General features: G+C 38.9%; 1 protein-coding gene across 10 annotated transcripts in view; it reads right to left on the reverse strand.

Annotated features, from left to right (window-relative positions):
- Positions 1 to 33: 33 nt before the first annotated feature.
- The window catches only part of myo6 (myosin VI), a 129,630-nt gene continuing 102,545 nt past the window's right edge, over positions 34 to 27,118 (reverse strand). Inside the window, exons 28-36 of one of the 10 annotated variants that reach the window (XM_011491913.3) lie at positions 21,719 to 21,879; positions 21,436 to 21,474; positions 20,103 to 20,138; positions 18,279 to 18,317; positions 16,891 to 16,994; positions 12,444 to 12,575; positions 8,721 to 8,747; positions 4,065 to 4,283; positions 34 to 2,287 (exon numbers count right to left, since the gene is read on the reverse strand). In XM_011491913.3, the coding sequence (XP_011490215.1) occupies positions 2,088 to 2,287; positions 4,065 to 4,283; positions 8,721 to 8,747; positions 12,444 to 12,575; positions 16,891 to 16,994; positions 18,279 to 18,317; positions 20,103 to 20,138; positions 21,436 to 21,474; positions 21,719 to 21,879 (957 nt within the window). In that variant the 3' untranslated portion in view covers positions 34 to 2,087. Of the gene's footprint in view, positions 2,288 to 4,064; positions 4,287 to 8,720; positions 8,748 to 12,443; positions 12,576 to 16,890; positions 16,995 to 18,278; positions 18,318 to 20,102; positions 20,139 to 21,435; positions 21,475 to 21,718; positions 21,880 to 27,118 lie in introns of all 10 variants that reach the window. The other 9 variants (XM_011491912.3, XM_011491916.3, XM_011491915.3 and 6 more) reach the window with 9 other exon arrangements.

Below are 27,118 nucleotides of genomic sequence, written 5' to 3' on the forward strand. Positions count from 1 at the left end.
CATTGTAGAAGTTTGAAGAAGAGCAGAGAGAAGTGGGTGAAACATGAAATTCATTTATTTATGATCAGCGTTAGAAAAGTGACAATGAACAAAGGCAGTGCTTTCCGAGGAATGGTTGCGACGTTTTCTAGCAGGGATGTTTTACAGCTTGTCACTCTGGTGGTAAACACCAACAAAAACGTAAATAAGCCCCTTCATACTCTGCTTTAACATGCAAAAAGATTCATTTACGTCATCCAGTCAAAGGTGTGCAGACGATGCAAGTCAGACACTGAAGCAACTTCCAACACAATCTGTCTGAACTTGAACAGATTTTGGTCTTGGTGGCATCACTCCTGAATCTTTGGAACGTTGAGAGACGAACGGAAAGGGATGGATTTCAGTTCAAATGAGGGATGAATCCCAGCTGGAATGGACTAAAGGGAAATCTCTCTGGATTGACTGAGAGGTTTCCTGCTGCAGCAAAGAAAGCTGTTCTTTCTTCTGACACTTTCTTAGAAAAATGCTTTTTTTATTGTTTGTTTCCATAAAACCTTCAGCTTTCTCACTGAAGATCTGCTTTAGACGAGGCTAAAGAAAAAATGTGACCTTGAAATGATTTAGCGGGGAAAAATTATGATAAATAAATAGACGTTTAATGTATTTTTTTTTTACTTATAAGGAAAGCAAGTCTTTCTAAATTCCTGCAGTTGAGAACAAAAAAAACAAAAAAACAATCCCTGCTCACAGATGACAAACGTGCAGCCAGAGAAAAAGTGAAGAAATCGGCTCACATCCTTCAGCAGAAAGACGGCGGTGGTCAGTTTCATGCCTAAACGCTCAAAAGCTGTGAAAAATGCTGATGCGGCTTTCGACACAAACTGATTGTTTTTCTTCTGTGGATCTTCAGAGAGAGAGATTCCAGAGGAATGGCTGCTTCCAAACATACCGCTGTTCATTTACACAACAAGCAAAGCCTGCAGTTCCAGTTTGCACAGTTTATTGCTTCTTGTTACGATGCCTGAACAACAGAGCAAAACTTGTAGATTTCATATTTCACATACTGAACGTGTCGAATAGAAAACACTTTTGACAGAGAAGGAGCCTGAGACGAGATTTCCAAACTGGAATTCGTCCTCATTCATATTTTGTTTATGCAAAATATGCACACTTTCCTAGAAGTTCACTGCACTGACAAACAATGGCAGAGATGGTTGAGGAACGGGGATTTCTTTGCTGCAACGGTTTTGACATTAGCATTTGCATATTCATTTTACATATTCTGTTCCTCCGTATGAACGCTGAAACTATCCGCAGAGTATTTCCAGTTGAAAATAAAAACCCAGAGCAACATCAGGTGTCAGTTTGGAGCATTCTCATTAAACTCATTTAATTCACACGGAATGAGAAAAGGAATCACAAAGTGAGCAGATCAACAAGGTCCCGAGTTACTTTCAGCTGGAAAGACGAATGGCAAAAACAAAACAAAAAATCAAGATTGGACTTAATCAAAACTGGAATATTCTTCCACTCGTGCTTCACTGACTCACAGTGAGAGCTGTCTACTCCTTGTGCAAGTTTCCCGCCCTGTAAAGACCACATGAAGAAAATGTAAACAACAGGCTTTAAGTCTTAGCAGGGTGACCAGCTAGATGTTAAGATGGAAGTGAGACGTCAGAGCAATCATCAGGAATGCATAATTACAAAAGAAAAAATGACACGTTTTCTGGTTAGAGGAGGCAGCTTTGAACATGATGTCCTACTTTTTCTTTTAAATCGAACCCTGTTAAAGTTGCATTAAGGCCTCATAGCTAGACTTGCAGAGATGTTTAAAAGAACTGAATTCCTTGGAAAACTGGATGTGATCATGCAGTGTAATTTTCTTCTTTTTTTTTGCCTGCATAGGGGTTCAAAGCTTTCCCGCCTTGAAACCATCAAGGAACTGCAAACCAGCAAGAACGACAAAAAAAAAAAAAAGATTAAGGAGAAGAAAAGTTAAAAGAAACGGTGCTAAATGTTGAACGCCCTGCAGTCAGAGCGCTCACGCTGTCCGTGTCACGCAGCGCGTCCCTTTTGGCTGCCGCACCACGCCCCACGCCCCCCGCGTGTCATTTCAACAGGCTCTGCAGCATGGCCGTGGCATAGGTGGGGCGCGCTTGCCGGTTCTCGATGGCGCTGCGGAGGTACTGGATGCCGCCGCAGCGCTCCCAGATCTCCTCGAACTGTCGAGGGAGAATCTCAGCACCCCTCTTCCTGGACAGGCCCGTCTCCTCCAGGCTCAGCTCGCACATCTCCATGTCGTCTTTGCCTGAGAGAGAAACAACCACAGAGGCTTCCTGCAGTTTTTATTTGCTCTTTCAGATACAAACATGCTATTTTACTAAACAGCGTTTACCCATTTACACTCTACATCTGTTTTTTCTATTCCCCATGTAGATAGTCGTGCTTGTCAGCTAAATGCAATTTTACAAGGTAGTGGTCTAAATTTCCAAGTTTTTGTTCTAAATATACTTAGGAAACAAAGAAAAACTGCAGATTTAAAATAAATAAATAAACAATTTGCTAGGACTTCAACAAATTGCAAGATCTGTTTATTTCTTCTTTAAAGTGTTGTATATCTAAAAAGAAACTCATTTGAGAGAAAGATTGTTGCTCTGACTCTTGGTTTGTGCTCCTGGTGCTCACAGGCCTGACATTCATCCGCCTGGTTGTCGGGACCTGTGAGCATGTTTGATTGATCTGGATGATGACGTGTGTTGACCCAACTATGACCCGCTGTTCTAGTCGTGGTATTATATGGAGAAAATCATGGAAGGCCTGTCCAGACTGACGTTCATGTGACGAGGATGTCAGCGACATCACCTCAAGTTGGCATTCCAAGAGCAGCAAGAAGACCCTTTCTTCTTCCTGTTTTTGCAGATTAACTGTACAGGTTTGCAATGTAAAACGGCATGCTGCCAATCAGACGGGACTGAAAACTGGCTGCTAAACGCAGAATGGAGCCAGAATTTGAGCGGATGTGATGAAAAAAGGCCTGTCAGCAGTCAGAAACTCAACAAGTTTCAGCACTTGTGGCTTCTTTTCAGACTTGCTAGTGGTGCCCCAGTGGCAAACACGACTCTGCTGGAAGACTTTCAGCAAATCCTGGTCGAGGAATGAGGGGGAGGTACCAGTTCATCCACACACAACTGAACCTCCTTTGGAATGATGACACTTTTAGTCCACACTTCCCTAAACTCTACTTACTAAACCGGATAAGCCCAAACAGCAAAACAAGCTTTTTGGCCGAAGATTTTGTGTTAAATGTTTGAAACTGGAGATTTTCTTGTTTTCAAGCTCGGTTGAACAGAAGCGGCTCACTTTGAACAAATGACTAAACAAATTTGGTCCGAAAACCAACCACATTTACAGCTGTTACACCAGTGAGACAAATTCTCACCAGCAAACTGAATCATGAAGAGATGAGACGACATGAAGTTAGAGATATTTAGCATAAAAAGAGTTATTTATATTTTTGTACTTTACGTTTATGCAGTTTCTATACAAAGAACCATTGTTATTTATGCACATACATCATAACTAAACACAGTTATTTGATTAAGTTATTTTTTGTATGTTTAGGTTAGGGATGCACGATATGAGGAAAACTAGCGATAAGCGATATAAGTCATAAATATTACGATAACGATATAACTTGTGGTATATAAACAAATAGCAAAACAACTAAAAACATAATTTCCATTTCATTGCAACAGTTTAAAAATTGTACTCCAAATGACCCTCGTCAACATAGGACGCGATCAGACATAGGGCATCTGATTGGTCAAATGCATAAAGGGATTTAATTGATTTGTTAAATGCTTCAAGTTGCAATAAGATTGTTTTAGCTCATTTAAGGTAACCTTTTTTTGCAATTTTTTACTGTCTTTCGTGATATGCATAGTGCACCGCTTTATATCGCAATAACGATAAATTTGCGGTATATCGTGCAGGCCTAGTTTAAGTTTCTTAGGTCAAAAACTTGGGAGCAAAATCTAAATTGTTTTCCAAACATTTGCATTTCTCCTGCCTCGTAGCCCACTGACCTGCCACCAGTATGATGGGTTGTTTTTCAGGATGCAGCTCCATCTGCCTGGCGATCCAGGGCCCATCGAAGTGTGCATACCACCAGCCCTTCTTCTTGCTATGGGGATCTTTGTACTGGTCGCCTGGCCGGATGAACGGGATGCGGAAAAAGCGCTGCTGCCGGTTCATTGCCACTTCATGCTGCCGTGCTGGGATGGGCGGGGCCGAGTTCTGTTGAGCTGCTTTTTGGACAAAAACGGAGTGAGACACGTTTCTCCAAGAGAAGAGCCAGCGAGGGTGTTTCCATGCAGCCTTATTGGGAAATGTAGTTGTTCCTGTTCACCCAAATGTGTTCACCCAAACGCTATTCTACCTGTTGAAAGATTTTTAAGTAAATAATACATAAATATCTGTTTTTTTGGGGTCAGAACTTTTGTATGCGTCCGTTGATCAAACCAAATGGTTTGGGTGACGAACTGATGACTCAGCAACAGCTTCAGTAGTGTCACATCCTCACCCCCAAACTCACCTTCAGAAAAATGATCAGGAAAACTTGATGCCTTGCTTAGGAGGTTGAAGTTCACATGGGGGGGCATCAGAAACTCCCCAAAACTCTGCAAAGTCCACGTAAATCCACCACTACTACAGTCCCTACATTTCGATTTTCCTCATTGCTCAGCTTACATCTCACTATTTTTAATTAGGAAGAAACACCTCTGAGCCTAGATAAATGATTTTGGAGCAGGTGAAACACAGGTGACTGCACAGGAACATTTCTTATTTATTTGAAGAGGTAAAGCCACAAACTAAACATGGGATACGGAGTTCCAGCTGACATAGCCAAGCTGGAAAGTTCTTTGTCTCATCAGGGAAGTGAGTAAGGCTTTATGTTAGGGTCCTTGTATTAAATTAAAAAAAATAAAAAAATATCAAACAGGTCTCAGAAATCCACACAAAGGGACTTTTAAGTAAGAAACACATTGGTTTGAAGATTGATCGACTTGACTGTACTAATCTGGGTTTAAATCCTTGGTTTCATCCAGCATTAGCAGTACACAAAAGTAAGATTCAACTATGTAGCCTGTTTTTGGGACATTTGAGCTGTAATAAAATTGCCTGAAGATCCAAAGCACATTGGATAATCACAATTGTCAAGCTGCACAAAAGCCAGCAACTATGATTTAATTACTGATAGATCAGACAGAACTAAATTATAAAGACTGTAATGGGAGCTTCATGGCGTGGATTTCCATAGCTAAAGCCTTAGTCACATGCACCCGTACGAGGGTTGACCTGTATGGGTCCTGAGGGTTTTTGGGTTGTCCGGGCCCTTGGAGGGTCGTACAGAGGAGTGTCTGCTCTAAAGAAGAGCTCAGGTGTGTCCTGCAGTTCCCTTGAGGCTTGTTTGGCCACCTTAAAGGGTTATTTGTAAGGATAATGTAAGGTGTGCGCTCTTATGACAAAAAAGTGATGTTCTAGTCTCTAGTAAGGTGCAGGTACTGGCTCCTTACTGAGCACACTGGGTGTGCAGGTGACATGCAAGAGCTCAAATGATGTCTGCAGGACAGACAAAATGATTGTCTAATTTCCTAAGCTCGATCAGGCTGCACCCGAAGAGCGCACACTTATCACATGAACAGCACTAACAAACCCCTTGTGCAGCGTGCAGGATTTAGGGATGTTTGTGTAAATGTTTGCTACGACCTGTCGTCTGCAGCATGCTCCCAGAAAAGAACGTGCATGAACATTTTTGCTCTACGGTTTCACAGACCTCATTTTACCTGCGGGCCACCTGTATGCCCCGTACCAGTTTGCCAGTTATTTTGCAACCCATATCCACTCATAAGGGCAGTTGTGACTAAGGCATCAGCAGCTGCATGCTTGCATCCGTGCACCCAGGTAAGAAGTTTGTCTGACTACATCATGCCAGGTTTGATGAGGAGGACATAATGGTGTGAAGCTGCTTTCATGCGCTGAGCTGTAGGCTTCTTCCCCTCTATAACACGTTCTCTCTAACAGTTAGGGAAAGGCTCAATTCAATTAAAAGATTATGGTACCTCATAAAGAAATGAATGGTTTTAGTTTTGCATAAACTGACTGGCACTCACGGAGCTCTGACTGTCAAATGGATTTTGGGATGAGTTGGAAAGGACCAATTTCAGCGCCCAAGCTAAAAAATCCTCCTAACTTAATTCATGTCACATGTTAGCAGCAAATGCTTTACATTTTAGAGCTACCATTCTACTTTTTATATTATTTTAGGTTTTTACGTCAAGGTTTTATTCTATCTTGAACAGATTTCACCAAAATAGCAACTTTTACAACAATTTAAGACAACTCTAAATAACATTTCTGTGCTAAGTTTGGATTCTATGGGTGCAGTTTTTCCAAAGAAAACAGTCTTCTAGAAAGCCTGCAGAATTCAATTACAACCACTTTGAAAGACTAGAAGAAACTCCGGCTGCTTTAAGGAAACTACAAGTCAAGAAGAGCAGCTAATCACTTCTTTACTGTGTTGTCTCTAATCCATCTTGTAAAGCTTAAAAGGGTCTCATTTTTGAGGGCTTGCAGCAAGGACTTTAACATAAAGCCTTACCTGAAGGCGGTTTTCCTTTTACACATCAAAGATGATTGGGCACATTTCCCATCACTGCATGTAAACATTAAGCCCTGCTCTGCTGTTCACAGATCAGTTCTGAATAATGACCCGTTTCCCTGAAGTGGAGTCAGAGTCCTGCTGTTAGAGCTGTGGGAGGGTCAGCGGAGATCACAGCAGCGCTGCTGACAGGAGGGGAAACCAGCGAGACAGGAAGCACAGCAGGTGTTTCTGCGGCTCTCAGCAAAGTCGAGTGGAACAAAGTAATCAGCTTTAACTCTACAAAGTGCAGCACAGAGTCAGGATCTAAAGGCTGAAGAAGCCTCCCTATTTGAGGCTGCTTCAATCAAATGCGTTCAGGTCAGCCTTTCAGCACATCGTTTTGTTTTGTAATTGACTTGAGCAAAACACAGTTGAAGAACTATTTTTTAACACCTGGTTTCAATATGAGCTTTGCTCAGTGAATACATACAAACATTAACATCCATTTAAGAGCAACAAAGCCCATCACCAGCTACAGTCCGACAGAACCCCAAACACTTGCCCTCCAAACCAAGCAGCAACTCTCAGAAAGCTCCCTTAAACATGAACACTCAGAGCATCCCCGAAGAAAAAAAGCATTAACCAGAGAAGCACCAGAACTTCACTGCACACCTCTTTCACCGTTTACAGCTGCTGGAGGTAGCTCCAGGTTTAAGGCTGCTAAAGTATGTAAGGTGATTTCATGTGGGGGTCAGGTGTGTTTGCGGTCTAAAGTTGATCGAAAAAGTAAAAATATTAGAGCTTAAACCGCAACACAAAGATGTTGACTTGACTGAACTAGTCTTATCATTTGTCAGTAGACTTTCTTTGGAGATGTGAGACACGACAAAGGGGAGAGAACAATAATATACTTTACTCCAGTAAAGTCCCACTCCGATCATCTTTTAATCTATTTTGAAATCGTTCCAAGTAGTCTTTTAATTATGCTTATGCCGTTTTTAGCCAAAATAAAAAAATACCTGTGTCTTTTTCAAGGACATAGTTTCTGCAGAGCGGCAGTATTTTCTCAGAAATCTGCTTCTGAGCTGTGGGCGGGATCGTTGGTGCGACCACACCCCGCCCCCTTTTCCCTCCGCAAGGCTAAAGCTATGTTTAACACCACCCTCAGCAATAAAGTGTGTGCAAACCCGCAAAAATACACGTTTCGGGCTTCGTGTTTAAAAGTCTTGCGTTTGTGTGTAGCTATGCAAGTTTTTACAACCATTTTGTTCATACAGCTCTACTCACAAAATGTGTACAGCTCAAAAATGGGCTCTAAACAAATGGCCTCAAATGTGTTAAGCCCATTTTTGGCCTCTACGTACAAAATGTGTGGCCACCTTAATCCCCCTTTGGACGCATGAACTTAGTTTATCTGGTGAACCCAGACATGGCGAAGAGTCGGACGACGTCTGCGTTTGTTTTTCAGATAAAGGAAAACTAAGGTTACTCCAAGGCCTCGATTGGAGGCCACTTCACCCGAAGCCACTCTCCTAATAGTTTGGCCATCAATATGAAATGATGGATTACCACCATGAAGGTGATCCATATCCACTATGCAACTATGTAGCCCAGCGTTTTTTCTACATCACATATACGGCCTTTTTTTACTCAGAAATGCAATTTTGAGCTTAATTTTTTTATATACATGTCCTCCATCATCGGAAATGCTACAAGAACATGTTCAAAACACCATTTTAATCAGAGTGGGTCTTTAACCTGGAGTCTATCTCATGACTTCTGAGATCCGTGGGTCCCTCAGGTCTTCTGTGGAACATGGATCCATCACAATTATTGCTCTAATTTAGCTTTTTGTGCAATGAGGAAAACTGGTCCACTAATAAAGATCTTGAGGGTGCAAAAAAAAAGAAAAAGGGTTGAGCTTGATCTATTTCTGGATGAAAGCATGAATAGCTCCTCTCTGCTTTTTCTCTCGACTACGTCAGGAGGGGATGGAGTGCAGCACCATTCTAACATTTCCACACCAAGAAATGGGGGGGGGGTTAATAAAGGTGTGAGGGGAGGTGTTAGTAGCGTTACACACCAGAGAAGCACTTACATGCTTTTTTCACAGGAGGTGCATGATCTGAAAGTAAACATGCCAGGTTATACAAAAGTAAGACAGATGAAGTGCTTCCTCTATCAGACATGAACATGTGAGGCACAGAATAAACGTTGAAACTTGAATTTAGATTTAGATTTCATGTTTTTTTTTTGCTTTTACTGGAATTTGAGAGGTGCAGACCTGGGGACAAGAACATTTTTTTAAAGAGCTGTCAGTCAGAGAAAATGTGGGGAAAAACTTTCAAGTAGACAATGAAGGCTTCCAAGGATCCCTCTGGTGAGTTTCTGTATTTTTCTGCAGCGCAAGTATGAACGCCCGATACCATCTTATCTCTAGGTGTCACACAGCGGCTGAAACCTTCATCTCGGATAAACATATCTCTTTATGGGTTTTTTTTGTCTAGAAGGTTCTGAACTCCTGGGCTTCACTGGTGAAGGTCTAAAACATTGATGTAAAAATAAACTGACAGATAGATTGTAACCTAGGCTAAAACTTAAGGTGGAACTTTTGTCTTGCATCAGCCCTGCCTTCAGTCTAGACAGTGTCCCAGTGGAGGGCAATAAAACTAAAAGCAATAAGTGAATAAAAATGTGTTGCATCACATTTATTTTAAGATTAGCATAAATTATAAAAGTAGAAACCAAAAAGGCTTTTTTCTTTATTACACGTAGTTGTCAGTTTAAACATATTCAGCTTGTCTGCTTTTTTTTCAAAATGTCTTTAATTTAGAATTATATATTTATATATGTATTTTAACCAAAATTTTTAGCTGGTAGTAATAGAAAAAAATGAGATTAACTTTTTTAAAAAGCTGAGTCTGCAAGGAAGAAAATAAGATAATAAAACAACATAAACAATAAATAAATCTCTAGATTCCAACATGCCAGAATAAAATATTCATACAATAATGGTTTTATAGGGTAATTATACAAAACATGCTATAAATGTAGCTTTTTTTAATGTTTCCCTTTTTTGCAGAACAGGATATACAAGATTACTGAAATAAACAAACATTTCAGAAGAAATAAGTTTTGCTCTGTCAGAATAACTATACCTGCAACAGAAAAAATAAATTATTTGTGTTTTCGATTTTAAGTATGAATAGCAATATTTTCTGCAGTTTTCCATTCATTAGGGGTTTAAAATGTATCTGTAAAGGATATCAGAAATAGAAAAGTAGTGAAACATCCAAATTAAAAGGTTGAGATTTGCCTGAAACGTCTTAGAGATTTTTACAGGACAAAAGCGGTTTTCTTTTCAACCTGCGAGTGTGGATTCTCCAAAAACCTTTGTTGTTATCTGCTGTGACGCTCTTGTGCATTGGCAACAAATATCTCACATTACAATTGATCAGCCCTGCAGAGTCTTTCAGGACCGCCTCTTTGTACAGCCCAGTCTCCATTCTAGATCCTTGTGGGTTTTTTCCAGATAAGCTGCACACTTCAAGGGTTTCCAGAGAATTTGTATTCCACCAATTCACAGTCAGCCAGATGACGCATTTATCTGAGCTCTTTGAAAAACTCCTTTGTTCTTGATTCATCTTCACACGCATTTTGAAGGTCAGACTTCTATAAATCCCTGTTCTTTAAGCCCCACTTTAAGCCTCAAGCTGAATTTTATTTTACTGGATGGCAGACTTCTAACAGACTGTAATGTTTAGATGTTTTTTTTTATTGAACAAATAACTGACATGCACCATCATTTTGTCTGCAGCTTTTAGAATAAAAGATGGGATCATCTTTATTTCATGCTTCTGCAGAAACGCTGGCTGGGGGGATTTTTTTTCTCATGGTAAAGCCTTTAAAAATGATTCATGAGAGAGATTAAATATCGTTTTAAACCATTATCTTCACATTTAGAACAATAGAAAGCAAAAGAGTTGAACAAACAAATGGAAATGTCTAACAGTTCTGTAAAAGTATAAATATTTAATAGTATTGGGTTTTTGTTGAGATTATGAAGCCAAATGAGCTTGCAGTTAGCTTAAGTATTAAAAAAAAACCTTCACTCTACTTTAAATCACCAACTAAGACTGTCACCTAAGTGTAAAAACTCTAAAACAAACCATAAGTGGCATTACACAAAGGTCAGGTGATTACCAAAGAACTGGCAGAATTTGTTTTGAGAAGTTTTAGAAATTTAATCATGGAGAAGTGAAGCACAAATTAATTTCTAATAATTTGGGGGATTTTGTGCCTAAAGGTCACTTTATACCTCAAAGCGACTTGGAGTTGCTCTGGTTGCAGGGCCATCGGAGCAGAATCATCCCGATCGCTGGGAAATGTGACACCTACTGATGACATCATCCCTCACTGCCCGTAGTGCAACCGCTTGCAAATCGCATCATTTACCCTGAATTTATGTCAAGCAATTAGAGTATGTGAGGCCGGAGCCATCTTTTTTAAATTAATTAAAGAAGTCAAAAAATACCTAACTTCATTCACAGACACAGATTCACAGAGAGAGCAAACATTTAGATCAAGTTTCTGGAAAGATCAATCTTAAATCTCACATCTTGCAGCACTAGAGAATGCAGTTTGCCCTGTTTTTTTTATTTGTATTGCCTGCCTCTGTTTAGTAGTCGAACACACCACTTCCCCCTTTTGCCTTTAATGGACTTGCACATTCGCAGGAAGTGGATGATCAAGGTGTGTTGAAAAAAGAATGCTGGAGACAATCGTGAGGCTTGAATAGTAGAAACGGCACTCAGAAGTTCATCACAGTTATCGCGGATAGTCGCAAGCAATATCAGCCTACATTAGTACGAACTAGAGCGCGCAATTGTGGATTCGATTGACGCGCAAAGTTCGGAAACTCAAAGATAACTCAAAAGGGCACAGAGTTCAGAGAATGACTCAAACCTTTGGCCACTTAATTACAAAACGATCAGAAAAACAGAATTTACATTTCTTTAAATGAAAAATAAAATTGATAAGATTATAATTAAAGTTTGCGCATTGATGACTTTTGCACTGTTCTCGAAGGGCCTTGGGACAGCTTCCACAACATGTTTTGTTTGACTTTGCCAGTATTTCATGGCTAGCTGTAAAAATATGTAAAATTGAAAGACAGGGGATGAGATTCCCTCTCAGACAACTGCTGCCTGTCAGGCTGCTGACAGGTACGCGCGCACAGACTTCCTGTACAGCCCGTGTTAACTGCTGTCCATGAGCAACAGGACGGGATCTGCAGCCGTCACAAGGGCGACTGTGAGGAAAGCTGACAGTGTGCGTGCAGTCCCATCAGCAGTCGGAGCAAAGTAACACAATAGATGGCTCCGTGCAAGAGCTCTTTGTTGTCATGACTACACAGAAAGGTGAGACATAGTCCATTTGTTTCTTGTGTCATTGAAAACTGACAAAACGCGAGAAAGTAAAAGAGAACCTGAGCAGGTCGTCACTATAGAGCTTCATCGCGTCAGGAAGATAGCAGTCATGGATCCATTTTTTTTTTTTGATTTGGACATTTATATGCGTGAGTGAGAGCGCTGTATGAATGAATCCAGCTGCAAGCAGCCTCAGACATCTGATTTGACAAGATTACATTTGTTTCTCTCTGTTGTTTTCATAAAGACATTCATGGGGCATTATAAAAATAAAAAGAACGTGCCGCATCACATCTCAAACTCCTATGTATGGAGTACAAGAGTGAATCAGACAGCTAGAAGCATGGAAGAACTGAGAAAACTGCTGATTAACTCTGCGGTTCTCGACATACCATAGTCTGTGACAGATTTAGGGGCTCGCTGGTCCGACTCAGTGTTCCTCTTCTTGTTCTTTGCCTTCCAGGCGTGGTACACTTTGAGCCGGCGGTGGAATTCCTCCCTGCAGGCAGCCAGCAGCTCGATGTCTGCAAACAAGGAATACCGGTCTGAACAAAGTTTGTAGAAGATCTGAAAGATCTACATTTACACATTCCCACTCTGATCATCTTTTTATCTATTGTAAAAGTGTTCCCAGTGGTCTTTTATTTATTATTATGCTGATTTTAGCCAAAATCATAAAACCTGGGTCGTTTTCTAGGACATAATTTCTGCAGGAGTTCATTACAAATTCACCTCTGAGTTGTCGTCAGGACTGTTTGCGCAGAGTAAGCCTTCCCTGATTTCCCATGATCTCTTTGTTTACACGCTCTCCTGCTAGCTTAGAGCCACTCAGATAGCACACCCTAACATTATGGGTGCAAAAAAACATGGTGAACAACATCGGATCAATCCAGCCGTACACTTTTGAGCCAGATGTTAGTTCAGACGAGGACAACAAAGTCGTACATGGATCCATTTGTCTGCAAGTGGATGCATCAGAATGGAGCGGAGCCGGGAGCTGGTGGCCCGCCGACTGTAGCCGGTGTCTCACAGCTACTCAAATATTTTCTGATCTGCTCCTGATTCACAACAATTTGGAAAAAAAAGAAACACTGCGACTTGAATCTTAATTTTCTTTACTTATGTCCTCCATCTTCAGGAAAATGCCAAAACAATATTATTTAAAACATCTGAGTGGGTCTTGTTAAACAGGTGAGCTAAAGTTGGCTTACTGTATTTTGATTCTTCCACTTTGTCTTTATTCTGAAACTCTCTCTTTAGACTCCAAACACTCCCAGCTTGATTCTGGCTTGTAACCTCAAAAGCACATATTTTTTGATCTAATGGTGCAAATTTGTTTTCAATTAACTGAAATTAATAAACTGTTAAACTATAAACACATTTAGTGCTGAGAGCAGTATTTGTGGAACCCTGTTAACCAGATCTCTGCAACAGCTGATTAATTTCCAAACACAATCAACGGAAAGCCACACACACACACACACACACAGAGCGACGTGTTCTGCAGCAGTAAGACATCACTCCTTATCAGAGTGATTCATGTAATTGTCTTTATATGGAAGAAAAGAGAAAAAACATTCAATTTGCCATCTGCAGTGCGAGGGGCCAACACTGTGCAATAAGATGCTTAATGCACTCTAAGTGCTTTGCTAAATAAAAAAAAATAATTAGGATTTGAAGGCAGCAAGTCTGTGATGAGAAAAAGAAGCGTAATAATAATTTAGATAGAAGCTAAAAATCCCAATAAAATGATTGAAAACTAACTGAGTGTCAGTAAGCTTTGTTTCTCTGCTGCTATCATGAAAAGGGGGAATTCTCTAGAGTCTCTGATTATTTTGCAAAAAGGCAAGAAAAGAATGAAAAGGTTCACAGGCTTGTTTTACAGAACTAATGCTCGAGTTTGTTTAGTTAAAAAAAGACTGAACAGCTTTAAGCATTTTTACTTGGGGGGTAGGGGACCCATCAATAAGATAAAGTATTTTCTCCACAAGGAAAGGAAAGTGAGGTCTTCTGATACACAGGGTGTATATTTGTATGAACTCCTTTTTTATTGGAAGATGAACTTTATTTATACTAACTTGCCTTTTAAATCTAAAAGTGTAATTTAAGTTGGTGAGGCTGGAGATGCATGGTCAACTATGGCCAAAATCCGTGGGATTCTGAGTAAAAGTATTTGCTTTCATTTCTTGGTAACTTTTAAAGTTTATTCAAATAAAGTGGCAAAATGTGGACAAACTGGCCTATAAAAATTGTAAAAAATAAAAATCTTACAGCTTGGTTCGATACTTCTTTTGGATTCTTTGAGTGGCTTATTGAGACCCTTTTAGGCTTTGTAAAAATAAAAACAAAACCAAAAAAAATCAATGGAGATACAAATAGAACCAAAAAATATTTTAGAAAAACTGCTCCAATCCAACAGTTCAATGTGGAGTAGAAGGTGTTTTAAATTTGTGTAGTGTGACAGCAGCATTATCCAAAGATCAATGCAAAAAGCCACAGTTGATGGTCAAAGTTTAGATGGTATTTTGATTCTTTGCAGAATCAAAATACCATCTCATTTACTGAACAAAACATGTCAATGTTGCTACGATTGTTGCTATAAACACGTAGTAATGTAGACATTTTAGTGTAGCATGCTGTAACAGCTAGAACAAGAAAGAATCTTTAAAAATCTATGAATTAAGCACAAAAATATTTTTCTTCTACAAAGGAGTGAGTGATGAAGATATTTTTTGAAGTTGATGCAACTAAACTTTTTTGATAAACACTAAAAATGTCCCATTTTGTGTTGCTCATGTGTAGTTTGTCCTTATTTACAGCTTAGTAATGAAAGTAGAACGGCATTCTATCATAGAAATGACTGTAATGTTGGATTTTATGGCTCTGCAGAAGCAGATGTGATCACATCAGTCTCATGTCTGCTAAGAGTGTGAATGTGTGAAGCTGCAAGCCCCGCCCTGCGCGGGTAAACAAAATTCATCACAATTTAGCACTAATATGTGAATGTTTTCCTTTTAGCTGTTTAAACTTTGTGCCGTTTGCGGCAGAAAGCCTGCTTCAGGATGAATATCTGTGCAGCCAAGCACAAAGCAATAATTATATCGACTGTATCGCATGTAAAATCAGAGGCTTATTTTCTTGGAATGGTCACTAATGTTGGGGTGTCACTTCTTAGAAGTAGGATTAAATGGACTCAAATTGCATAATTCCAGCTGTTCAATTATTACTGCATACAATATACTTTTGCTGAGAAATGAAAGTGGGTAGACTTTGTTCCATTGCCCCTCAACTTATTTTATCTCCATCCTTAGTTTCTTCTTCCATAACACTTTTCTTTGATTCTCATCCTGTTGTCCTATTTCTATTCTTCTTTTTCAATAACAACTTAATGCTTTTTCTTAAATGTTTTTGAAAGGTAAATTCCTTAAAGACCCAGTCCAAGGAAAATGGTTTTTTAACATGTTTTTGAGGCATTTATATTTATGATGGAGGACACATAAAAAAGACAATTAAGCTCAAAATGGCAGTTCTGAGTATTTTTTTCAAACAAATTGTGAATCAGGAGCAGACGAAAAAAATGCATGTTCAAAAAGATCGTATTTGTGATGTAGAAAATACGCTGGAAAAGCTCCTGCTCGACTCCATGCTGCATCCATTTGTAGACAGATCCATGCATGCCTTCATTTACCTCGTCTGAACTGGAATCTGGCTCAAAAAGCTGGATAGCTCCAATTTTGTCAGTTGTGAGGGGCTGTGAGCTAGCGAGAGTGTGTGTAAACAGATAACTCAGTTATGGGTGAGGAGAAGGGGTGGGGGCTCCACCCAAACAGTCCCACCCACAACATAAAGGGAAATTTCTACTGCACGAACTATGTCCAAGAAAACGACACAGGCCCTTTTATTTTACCTGAAAAAATAACATAATCACGAGTAAAAGACCACTGGAAATGCTTGAAACAGACAAGTTTTTTAAGTTGTGATTTGAAAATGGATTAAAAAGTCTGTTATGCATCAGGTGGGAGAGAGTTCCAAAGTTTTGGAGCATAAAAGTTGAAAGCAGAGGTGGGGTAAAGGATTTGTAAAGTGGAGAGATGATGACATAGTGAGGTGGACGATATAGCAATCTTTATAAAGCCAGAGTGGTATGGAGGAACCTACACACTTATTTTTGATTTGAAGTATATCAAAATATTCTAAACATTACTTTGCATTCTAGTTTATAATTTTATAAAACCTGCACGTCATGTACCAAATATGTTTTCCTATAAATGCAGATTTTCTTTGTTCCAAGGCCGTCATTCTGATTCCTGTTAAACAGTGTCTTGTATCATTGTATCATCTCACAGAGCTGACAGAGTAAAGAGCCGTGTTCCTGTTCTGCTTGGACAGAAACTCTGCTATTCTTGACAGAAGTGGCCATAAGATCCGCCCCAGACATTAAACTGGGTGGTGTAAAAGTTGGAAAAAGGTTAATCAGAAAGATTTTGTCAAAGAGTTCAACTTTTTCTGAACACAAAAATACTTTCAATATCTTTTCTGTATCAAAGGGAACTCAGGAACATGGATTTCAGACAAAACCAAGAGAACGGGAATATTTCAGTATTTGTTGGGTGTTTAGACCAATTTGATATTATTAAGGTGATAGCAGCAACCTTCTGGTAGTTTGAAGCTGGTTTTTGTCACCTAAGCTCTTGTTCAAAGCTGTATTTCGATTAAAGGATGCTTCAGGATAAATTCCAGAGAACCCTCACGCCCCAGGTTTGAGATTTACAGCAGGGGGTCAGCTTGTCTCTGATTCATGTGGCGCTGTGACAAATTAAACATCCAGTGTATACTCACCACATGAGGTGTTGATGGCATCCCGCAACTCTGCGTACTTCCACTTGCTCAGCTCGTACTTCTTGGTGCCGGCAGCCGCCTTGGTCGCCTGGACCTGTGGACCTCTAATATACGGGACAGAACAAGGACGCAGGAATTTAAAGGAATAGAGCTGCAGCTGGAAATGGTGGGTGCAGGCAGCAGGAGCTCTGAGGGGATGAGCTTATCAAGTCATTTGGGATTTGCAAGGGTGGAGTTTACTGAGGGTGCAATCTTAATAGTTATTTGCAGAAAAGCCTTAAAGACTAGAGTTTTATTTCACATAATGGCTAAATCACAAAAGTAACCATCTCTGAAAAGCAATCCTCCAATCTCATGCTTTAGCATCTATGCAGCTAAAACAGGAGAACACACTTGTACAGTAAACTTCACCCAAGTTTAACACAAAAAGTGGGACACAACCTCACACGGTGAGGCAAAGTTGCATTGCTGTAGCCACAGGTCTGGTATAAAAATCAGGATAAAAGAAAGGAAGATTTGGGAGAGGGGGGTCAGAAAACGGCATCGCTGTGAGAGGGAGAAGCTGCTATAACACATCTACAGGGTTGGAGGACATCATTAAAATGCATGCTGTTACAGTCGCCAGGTAGTCTAGAAGAGCCGCCGGGGGAGTCTGTCTCAGGTCTGTTGGTTAAATCATGAACAATCTTTGGACAGTTTGAAATGTGCGGCTCCTAACAGGCTTTGAGCAGGATTACTGAAGGCCAAATCAACGAGGTCAATTAATTTAGACTTTCAGATTATGGAAAAGCAATATAGATCGAAGTTTATTTCTTTTGGCCGACCTCCACACTTATGTAGACAAAAACCTGAGAAGAAACTAAGCAAAAGATGGATTTGAACTCCCACCTCCTCTTAAATCTCAACTAACTTCCATCTGCAAGTTAAGGTGCACCTCCTTTTGTTTACTTGTAAAGTAGCAGTCAGCGATTGCCCCACCTTTTCAGATTATGTAGTTAACTTAACTGAGAAATACTCAGTTTTGATAACTAGATACTCAAATATAATCTTGTTTTGAGTAATCTGTGGTCAACACTGTAGGGAAGTTTAACGAACAGATGAACTGAAGAAGAAAAGAGCTAAGCTTGAGTGACATTTTAAAATTCAGGGACTTCTTCTGTGAAGGTCAGCAGAACAAAGAGAACATGGAAAAAGAGTTAATCTGAAAATCAACTTTTTCAGAGAATCAACAACAACAAAAATATTGGAAAAAATCATTTTTTGACATGATAAAATAATGACTTATTTATTGTATTTGATATATGTTGTTATTGTAATAGTTTGGAATCAGAAAGAATGAAATGTCTGATTTTGTTGACATTTGGTTGAGACGGACGGTTTTTACCCACCGAGCCAGAAGTTCAGACATTTCCTTCGCCATTTCTTCCCTAAAAGCATGACGGTTTCAATATTACAATGTTGGTATTTGGACAGTTATTATGAAAAAAGATCATAAAAAAAATAAATAAATAAAAACAAAAACAAAACTGTACATTAAGTAAAAAAAACAAGTTGTACATTTTTAAAACTAATGCCAGATTCTGCAAACAGAAGAATACATTTTGTTTTGTTATAAACTCTGACAAACTCTTGATCAAACTGAATAAATTAGGAGTCAAAATAGAGAAAAAACTTTGAGCAAAAATTGATTGAAAGCTGAAATCTGATTGGACAAATCCAAGAGTGGACGTTTGTCTACTAAGTTATTTACTTTAAAAAGCCACCATTGGTAATAATTAGAGGTGGAATAAAAATAAAGTAAAATAAAATGTATTTTTATTTTTTCTATTAATTGGAAATACTTTTATCTATTTTTTCTTCATGTAAAATTGTCTAAGAAATTAATCTGGCAATAAATAAAACTGTGTGCTTGTTTAAAGTTTCCCCTCATGTTTCTTCAGCTTATGGTATCGTTTCACTTTTTCCCACCAATTATTTCATAATTCGACCATGTTATTTCATGTTCGACCATGAACACCATGAGTGTTCAGGTCGACCATGTCCGACCATGAACACTCCCTCCACACACTGAGCGGAGGGTTCATCTAAAAAAATGGTGCAATAAATCAACGTCATCAATCCTTCTGCTGTCCAACTTTCAGCTGTCACTGGTACAGTCATCCTTTTACCTGAATACTAGCTTTGTCCAGCCCAGACCATCATTCTTAATAATCAATTTATAGGTATGAATGGAGTCAGCACTACAAACCCTCAACACGTGTAGAGATATCATCTCAATGTGAGACTTCTTCAGAGTACTTCAGAGAAGGAGGTCAACAGCAGAAATCCAAAAACACAACAGCAAGAAAAGTCTTTGCCAATTGTTTGGGTTCTTATGCGCCACACAGGCTGAAGAAACCTAATAATTATCAACGTTTACTAGGCTATCCTTGAATGACAATGAGTAGGCCAAGATTAAAGGAAAAAGGATTTATTGGCCGTGAAACGTAATCCAAACTGATATAGTTTCCTTGCATGAAAACACACTTGCTAAAGCCAATTACCACTATATAAACTTCATTTTCACAGAACAGAATAAAAAAGAAAATAAGGCAAAACTCAATTAAGACTGGAGTAATCGAGCAGGAAGATGGGAAATCTTGATGGAGAAGAATGATAAGTATGTCGAATTCTTTAAAGAAAAGACGACAAAAGAAAAGGTCAAATGTGTCAATGAGAATTTCTGAAAATTTGAAGAATAAACTAGCTTTTTCCTGCACGTGTGAAGATTTAGCTATCAATCAGAAAGTCATTCAGTTCTCAAACTGTCCATGAATTCTTTTAGCAGTTTAGAAACAAAGCGATGTTTGTACCTTTGAAAGTAATGGGAGAAAAGTGCTGAAAAGTGGAACCCACTGCAGGGTAAAAATGCTGTGATGCACCACTCAGCACCCTCAAACATGCATAAGAGGGTAATGTGGCCACTTTAACAGCTGACTCACTCTGTGAAACTCCATTTTTCCACTCTCAGATGCACCATGTGTGTGAAGGGAAGGGTGCTGATGACGAACCGAAACACTGGGAGCTTCTCAGGAAAGACCGCTAAACTGTTTCACTGCAGTAATCCTGAGCTGAACTGGTGAAGCGCGGCTGATTTATTACCGATGCACTAAAGTATTCCCCACAGAGTCCTGCAGGTGTAGAGCTTAGTGTTAGTGTTAGAGGGAACCTACATGGTCAAGTTCTTGAATTTTGCAGTTGCAGCGCCACTGTGAACAAAAAATAAAAGATAGTAAAGTGATGTGGCAATGAAAGACACGACAAAACCAATCATGACGGGAACTGTGATTCCTTCCCCTCATGACTCATCAAGAATTGATTCTACTGATTAAATCTGATTAGAACCTAATGGAGTAGATCTAATAATCTGATTTAAAATCACAATAATTAAAAATCAGCTTTAATAGATCACTTATGAACCACCTATTTTGGTTTTTTAAAAAGAGTAAAGAACTGAAGGTTCACTTCATAAATATTTAACTTTAAGGTATTTGTTTACAGTAAAATTTAACTTAAAGTAATTGTCCACAATTATAGAGAAAACTAACAGATTAAGATGAGACCTTTAAACCTGAGAGAACAGAGTATCCCTCTGATGCTACGTTCACAACAAATGGGCATTCAAACAGCTACTTCTAATGAAAAGTCAATGTAAACATGCATTTATGTACGTTTTGGGCTTCTTCATTCTCGCGCTCACACGTCACCATGCAAGTTTTTAAAACCATTTTCACGGTCTATGTACAAACCGCAGCCATTGAACGTGTGTAATGAAAGTAAAAGCAGGTTGAACTTTGACCAATCAGGGACTCTGATTTGGTAGTGACCGTGGAAGTAGCAGCCGTTTGAAATTGGATCATGGAGGAGACTTTAATCTTTTCAGTTTGTGCCCGGCTGGAGTTCTATGACACCAAGTCTTTCATATATCGAAATAGATCTGTGACAGAAAGAGCCTGGAGCAAAATTCCCCAGATTTTCACAACTTTGACATTTCACACCAAGCCTCTTTCAACTGTACATGCACTAAACAGTAGAAATAGAAGAAGAAGCCCCTCCCTATTTGTCCAGTGTGAACACGTGCGTTCAAGAACCCGTGTTTAGCACATTTTTGAATGTGCATCAAATGCCCGGTGTGAACGTAGCGTAAAACCTCATTGGCTGTTTTGAGACCTTTATCAAAAAGAAGTTTAAAACATTTTAGGATCATTTTAAGTTTAAATTTGTTTTTTTTTTTCTCTTTTCAGTTGCTTCCTTTAGGGGTTACAAGCATGGCTGTGCTTGTAATCAAATTTTCAAAAAATGAATTGCCAAAACAAAAATGAGACACGTTGTCTATGAAAATAAAATAAGATAAAAAGTCTGCAGTTAGTGGTTATAAGGCTTCAGTAGCGAGCAGGGCGAGCGGATTGTTACAGCATGCAGGGGTTGTTTCGTTTTCCTAATCAACTTGGGGGAGGGTGGAGGGATTGTGAGGTAAAATTAACGGGTGGAGTCGACGGATCTTACGCTGATCTCTCTGGGGATGATGGAACTGAGGAGTCATTACTATGAGGACAAAAAAAAAGATAAAATGAGACAATGGCTAAACACAACCTAAATAAGGCTTTGATAGTCCCTTGTTTCTCAACAGAGGAAAATGTTTTAAAATGTTCACAAAGTGTGCTTTTTAAAACTTTAATGTTGAAATTCCTTTCGTGTCTGACCATTAAAAACACAATTTCTGTGACATCTGCTGCTACAGAGCCGAAAGCTTTGTGATGCAGCCCTGCAGCGCAGTCGTGCAGCTCACCTGCGCAGCCCAAAGTCGTTGGGCGTCTCTTCGGGGATCAGCTCAGCCTCGCTCTGGGCGATCCTCAGCGCCAGCTCCCTGTCCCTCCGCTCCTGCTCCAGGATGGCCTGCCGGGCCGCCTCCACCTCCTGCTCAGCCTGCAGCTGCAGCTCCATCTCCATCTAAGAACAAACACAAATCAAGACAACTTAGATTCAGCTAAAGAATACCTCACTCCTCTACTTCCAGCACACGCCCATGACCAGAAGAGGATTGTTGCAGCTCAGTTCATCGCTTGACTTCACCTAAATATCTACAGGAGTATGCTAAAAATGTATGCTTTTCTGCTTTAGAAACGTGCATTTGCTAACATACAGTCAGGACCATAAATATTTGGACAGAGACACATTCTTTCTAATTTTGTTTCTGTCCATTACCACAGTGAATTTTAAATAATGGGCTCATAAGTAATTGGACAATTGACTTCCATGCTATTGCATGGGCAGGTGTGGGCAATTCCCTTGCTATGTCATTATGAGTGAAGCAGATAAAAGGGCTGGAGTTGATTAGAGGACCCGTGCTTGCATTTTAAAGATTTTGCTGTGAACAGACAACATGCGGTCAAAGGAGCTTTCCATGCAGGTGAAAGGAGCCATCATTAACCCTTGTGCTATCCTAGGCACTTTAACGTTGGGTCATCTAGACCCACTAGACAGTACTCTGAACCTTTTTTCTTCAATGATTTGTGATCTTCACTGGTGTCCATGGATTACATGAAATCTTTCCACCTTTATCCACCTTTGTCATGGTAGGAAGAACATGTCAATGTAAGGGTGGGATCTAAGATAGCACAAGGGTTAAGCTAAGAAAACAGAAAAAAACATGCCAGAAATTGCTCCAGACAAACAGCAACTGAAAGCCGCTGCAGTAAAGGCCTGGCAGAGCATTCAGAAGGAGAAAACCCAGCATCTGGTGATGTCCATGAGTTCAAGACTTCAGGCTGTCATAGCCAACAAAGGGTTTTCAACTAAATATTAGTAATGACCATTTTGTTTTCAGTTATTTCAATTGTCCAATTACTTACGAGCCCATGAAAATGAAGGGATTGTGCTTAAAAAATGCTTTAGTTTTTCACATTTTTATGCAATCTTTTTGTTCAACCCATGAAATAAAAGCTGACAGTCTGCACTTCAAGTTTTTTTTATTTAAAATTCACCGTGGTAATGTACAGAAACTAAATTAGAGAAAAATGTGTCTCTCTCCAAATATCTATGGTCCTGGCTGTATAATTTAAACTTTGAACTGACTTTGAAGAAAAGCTCTTAATTTGAACTAATCTGCAGGATTCAAGTAATAAAAATGCATAAGGATGTCTCACCTGTGTCCACTAGCAGCTTAACTGTGTAGAAAATTCAAGTTTTGTCCTGTAATTCATCTTAAAGGACTATGATGGTCTCAGCCAAGTCCGACGTTTTTTTCTTCACCATCAAGCTTGATGGGGATGTAAAAACAGCCACTACCTCAAATGTGCAGAGTCATAAAAAATAAGCTCTAGCAGATGGTGCAAACCCACAGAGTACTCTAAGGAAATGTAAATAGTCAGACACTTCCTAGGTACTTCCCTGGAAAAGCACATTTTCCCTCATCAGCATTCGCTGTCCCACTGAATTTGAGAAATACTTCAATAGTGCAACAATCAGACATCTAATTGCAGTTCTGTCTAGTCTGAGTGAAACGTGAAGCAACAAAGTTGATCTCTTTTTGGGGGGGGCAAAAAGTTGCGCATCACAGCAGTGAACCCTGCAGCATTGCAGCGGCTAGTAAAGAATTGATTGGAATCTGTTTTTGCTTTTCTGCTTTCAGCCAGATATAGTTAAAGGTTAAGTTTCTAAAAACCATAAACTGTGATTTTCTTTCTATTTTTTTTCTCCATAGTTTTATGAGCTGATGTCAAGCCAGCAGAAGCAACAGCTATCCAGTGAATCCTATAGTTTAAATATCCACAACGTTAGATACACTCTTCTTAGGTCAACAGGCATACAAAGTCACAATTTTCCAGGACGCCTTGTAAGCAAAATACCATTTTATCACCTCCACCTTAACCGCTGATTGCTGTGTTAGAATATAACCCAGAGAGGCCACGGAGCAAGTCACACGTCAAAGCAGCAATCAAAGAAACAAAATCTTATTTTCAGGCTGATTTCCAGTCTATGCAATCCCCTTCTTTTGTTTATTTTGTTTTTATTGAATAGAATTGATTTTTTTTTTTGGCATATCATTCAGGAAAGCTTTGTAGAGGCTCGTCATTGGACAAACAATAGGAGAAAATGTTACAAGCAGCAGGTCAGAGGACCATGGATTCTTATAGAGCTTAGATTTAACTCTTCATATAACAGTGATGAAAGTCAGGCAAGGAAAAAATCCCTGAACTTTTCTTTGAGCGATATGGCGGGCACAGAGCGAAATTTTGGAAAAATACGTGGTCTTAGATGCATTCTGGTGCATTCTGGCAACTAGGTTTTCACTTCTTTATCAAGAAACTAAGACTAATTGGAGCATCATGATTTGTCATTCAAACCCCTAGTTTGACTCTCCATTAAGGACTTGCTGGTACTAAAAAAGAATTTGGAAAATTGCTCAAAGTAACACAATCCTACAATCTACGCTTTTCCTTAAAGCTGCAAAACATACAATTGCTAAAATATAGTAACATCAAAGCCCCAAATGGCAAAAAGAACACCAGTAACTATGATATTCTATGAAAATACCTCAGTTATTTATACATTATTTCTGCTTTAGAAATGACTGATGTACAACATCCACTTGCACTGTTTTCTCAAACTATAATTACATCAAAATATGGGATCTGCTTTAAACTATAATTCTATAACATAATACATCAATTCTTTAACACCAATACTAAGTAATCCGGGAAATATCAAAACAAACATACAAACTAAACTAAACATTGTAAACATTATTTTTTAAGGGAGTGCGGGTCCAAACCATCAAATACTTATAATTAATGTCAACTATACTGAACTAAATCATGGTAATTAGGAAATACAAATAAATTAGGTAAAGAAATGTATTCAAAATAAAAACTGAAACTCAAAACTAAAATTGAAATTATTTCAAAATGTGGTTTTGAGATTATTTTACACAAAAAAGTATTTGACCTACACTACCTTAAAAATCTTTTTTTTCCAGCCAAGACCACTTCAATTTGTTTTTTATCGTCTTCTCACAACTGAGGTCGTGACCACGCTCAATAATGACGATGCCTGCCATTATTTTAACACAAATTTGATCGCAAACTCTTCAGATGTGTTTGTGAAAATTTAGCGTGGGTCCGCTAGTTTTGGTCTCTAGGGAAGCGAGTCACGCTGACCACGTGGTGCAGACAGAGCCAATCAGACCCGTCGACGCATCCGAAAGCAACTAAAACGTCCCGTCATTGGTCAATTAGGCCGGGAAGACGAGAGATGGCCACGACCATAGAGGAAGCGATCTGCGGAGAAATATAGAAAATAAAGCTAAAATTAGCTGATTTCAGACCATTTTTTAATCCGGAAAGCGATTTGTCCGTAGAGATCAGGTCTTTATTTCCCGGAAAGTACGTTCGGTTTGCTCAAAAACCCGGATTTCCGGGAATTCCCGGAAGACTTTCATCACTGATATAAGCAATATTTCAGTCAGTGCTCGTTTCCACAACAAATTTTGAAGTTTTATGCTATAACATATAAGTTTTTATCGGTTTGGATCTTTTTTTGACTGAAATAAAAGTCTTTGTTGCCCTTTTTGCTTCTAAAACTTCACAATCTGATGGACGGATTTGTTTATACCCAGCATTTTCCACTTCAGCATTTCAAACATAAATGTTCAATAGGTCATTTGGTCTTGTACCATTTTTCTTCCTGATCAGGCCAAAATATTCAAAGTGGACTCAACTCAGCTGATAAAAAAAAGCTCAGCCCAGCTTACAAAGGCTGCCTGCTTCCGAGATGGAAATAAATCCCACTTTTTATATATATATATATATATATATATATATATATATATATATATATATATATATATATATATATATATATATATATATATATATATATATATATATTATATATATATATATATATATATATATATATATATATATATAAAAGCAGATGAATCTCCTGCACCAAAATACCCCATGACTTTAGAACTGCTTTTAGATGTTCAGAGATTACATTACGGTGATGCTGGACAAGAAAAGCTGCAAGGTAAAATACAAACTCAATAAACTCACGTACTAGTGACGAGGTGTGACTTTATTGTGTTAATTCTGGGCTCCTTGTTCTGGACTGCGAAGCCATGAGCCAAACTTTTGAGGATCTTAAACTCCTAACGGGTGTAATAGCAGAACAGGTAACAGGTGTAAACCCGGCATTAACCGGCTTTTATAAGAGACAAGACGAAAACAGACAGAGCACCAGAACAAGAAAGGAAAAAGGAGATGAGACAGGACGGGGGTTCACGCCTCATGGATCTGTGCCACACCGAGAGGGGGATGTGCATGGTCTCAATGTCGAAATTAAAAATAAAAAAAAAAGAGGACAGTTTAGTAACAGATTAGGCATTTCTCAGTATTTTTGTGTGTAGCTGCAGGCTTTTTGAAACAACCATTCTGATTTGGTTTCTGCACAACCACATTTTTTGCACTAGGGGATGGCAGTTATATTACAGTATAATCACAGCTAAATGCAAAGAAATCAAGTAACTTGCCTTTAAATTCATAATCAAAACTGTCTATAGGCTACAAGTGCTGTCTCCCACTACGGTCTATTATTACATAGAGGCTTTTGTTTGTTAGATTTGAATCTTTAGATATATTTAATCAAGCACAAATGATAAATTTGTCTTTTTTAAAACCAAATAAAGTCTATAAATGTAAAAAAAAAGATTGCAATCAGAAAAAAAAACCATTAAAAAGGTGTTTTCTTTGAAACATGACCCCCAAACAGCATCTCACTCAAAGTAATACTGAATTATACGACTCCACCTTAAGTCAACAATATATTTCATTAAAGAAAAACTTTTATAATTTTTTTATTTCCTGTTTTTATTCCTCTTTGCTGTGGTTTATTTCATTTTGAAAGATTTTAATCTCATTCCCCCTTTGGGTTAGAGTTATTTTTCATTATATCCATAATTTTTTATATACAATAGCTTATTTTTTGTACCAAAAAGCGGAAATAAATCAGATGTGAGCAGAATAGGTTATGATGCGCCTCACAGTGGTTCATCACAGCACGAGGGAAAAGTCTGAACCCCAAAAGTTTGAAGCAGTCATACAGGTACCTTTCAAAGATTGTTCCAGCAGGTAAACACAACTGTCTGAAATATAATCTCCCAAACACGGCGCCTGTTGTTTCTGCA

The sequence above is a fragment of the Oryzias latipes genome, chromosome 24 (assembly GCF_002234675.1).
Source record: "Oryzias latipes chromosome 24, ASM223467v1".
Taxonomy (NCBI): Eukaryota; Metazoa; Chordata; class Actinopteri; order Beloniformes; family Adrianichthyidae; genus Oryzias; species Oryzias latipes.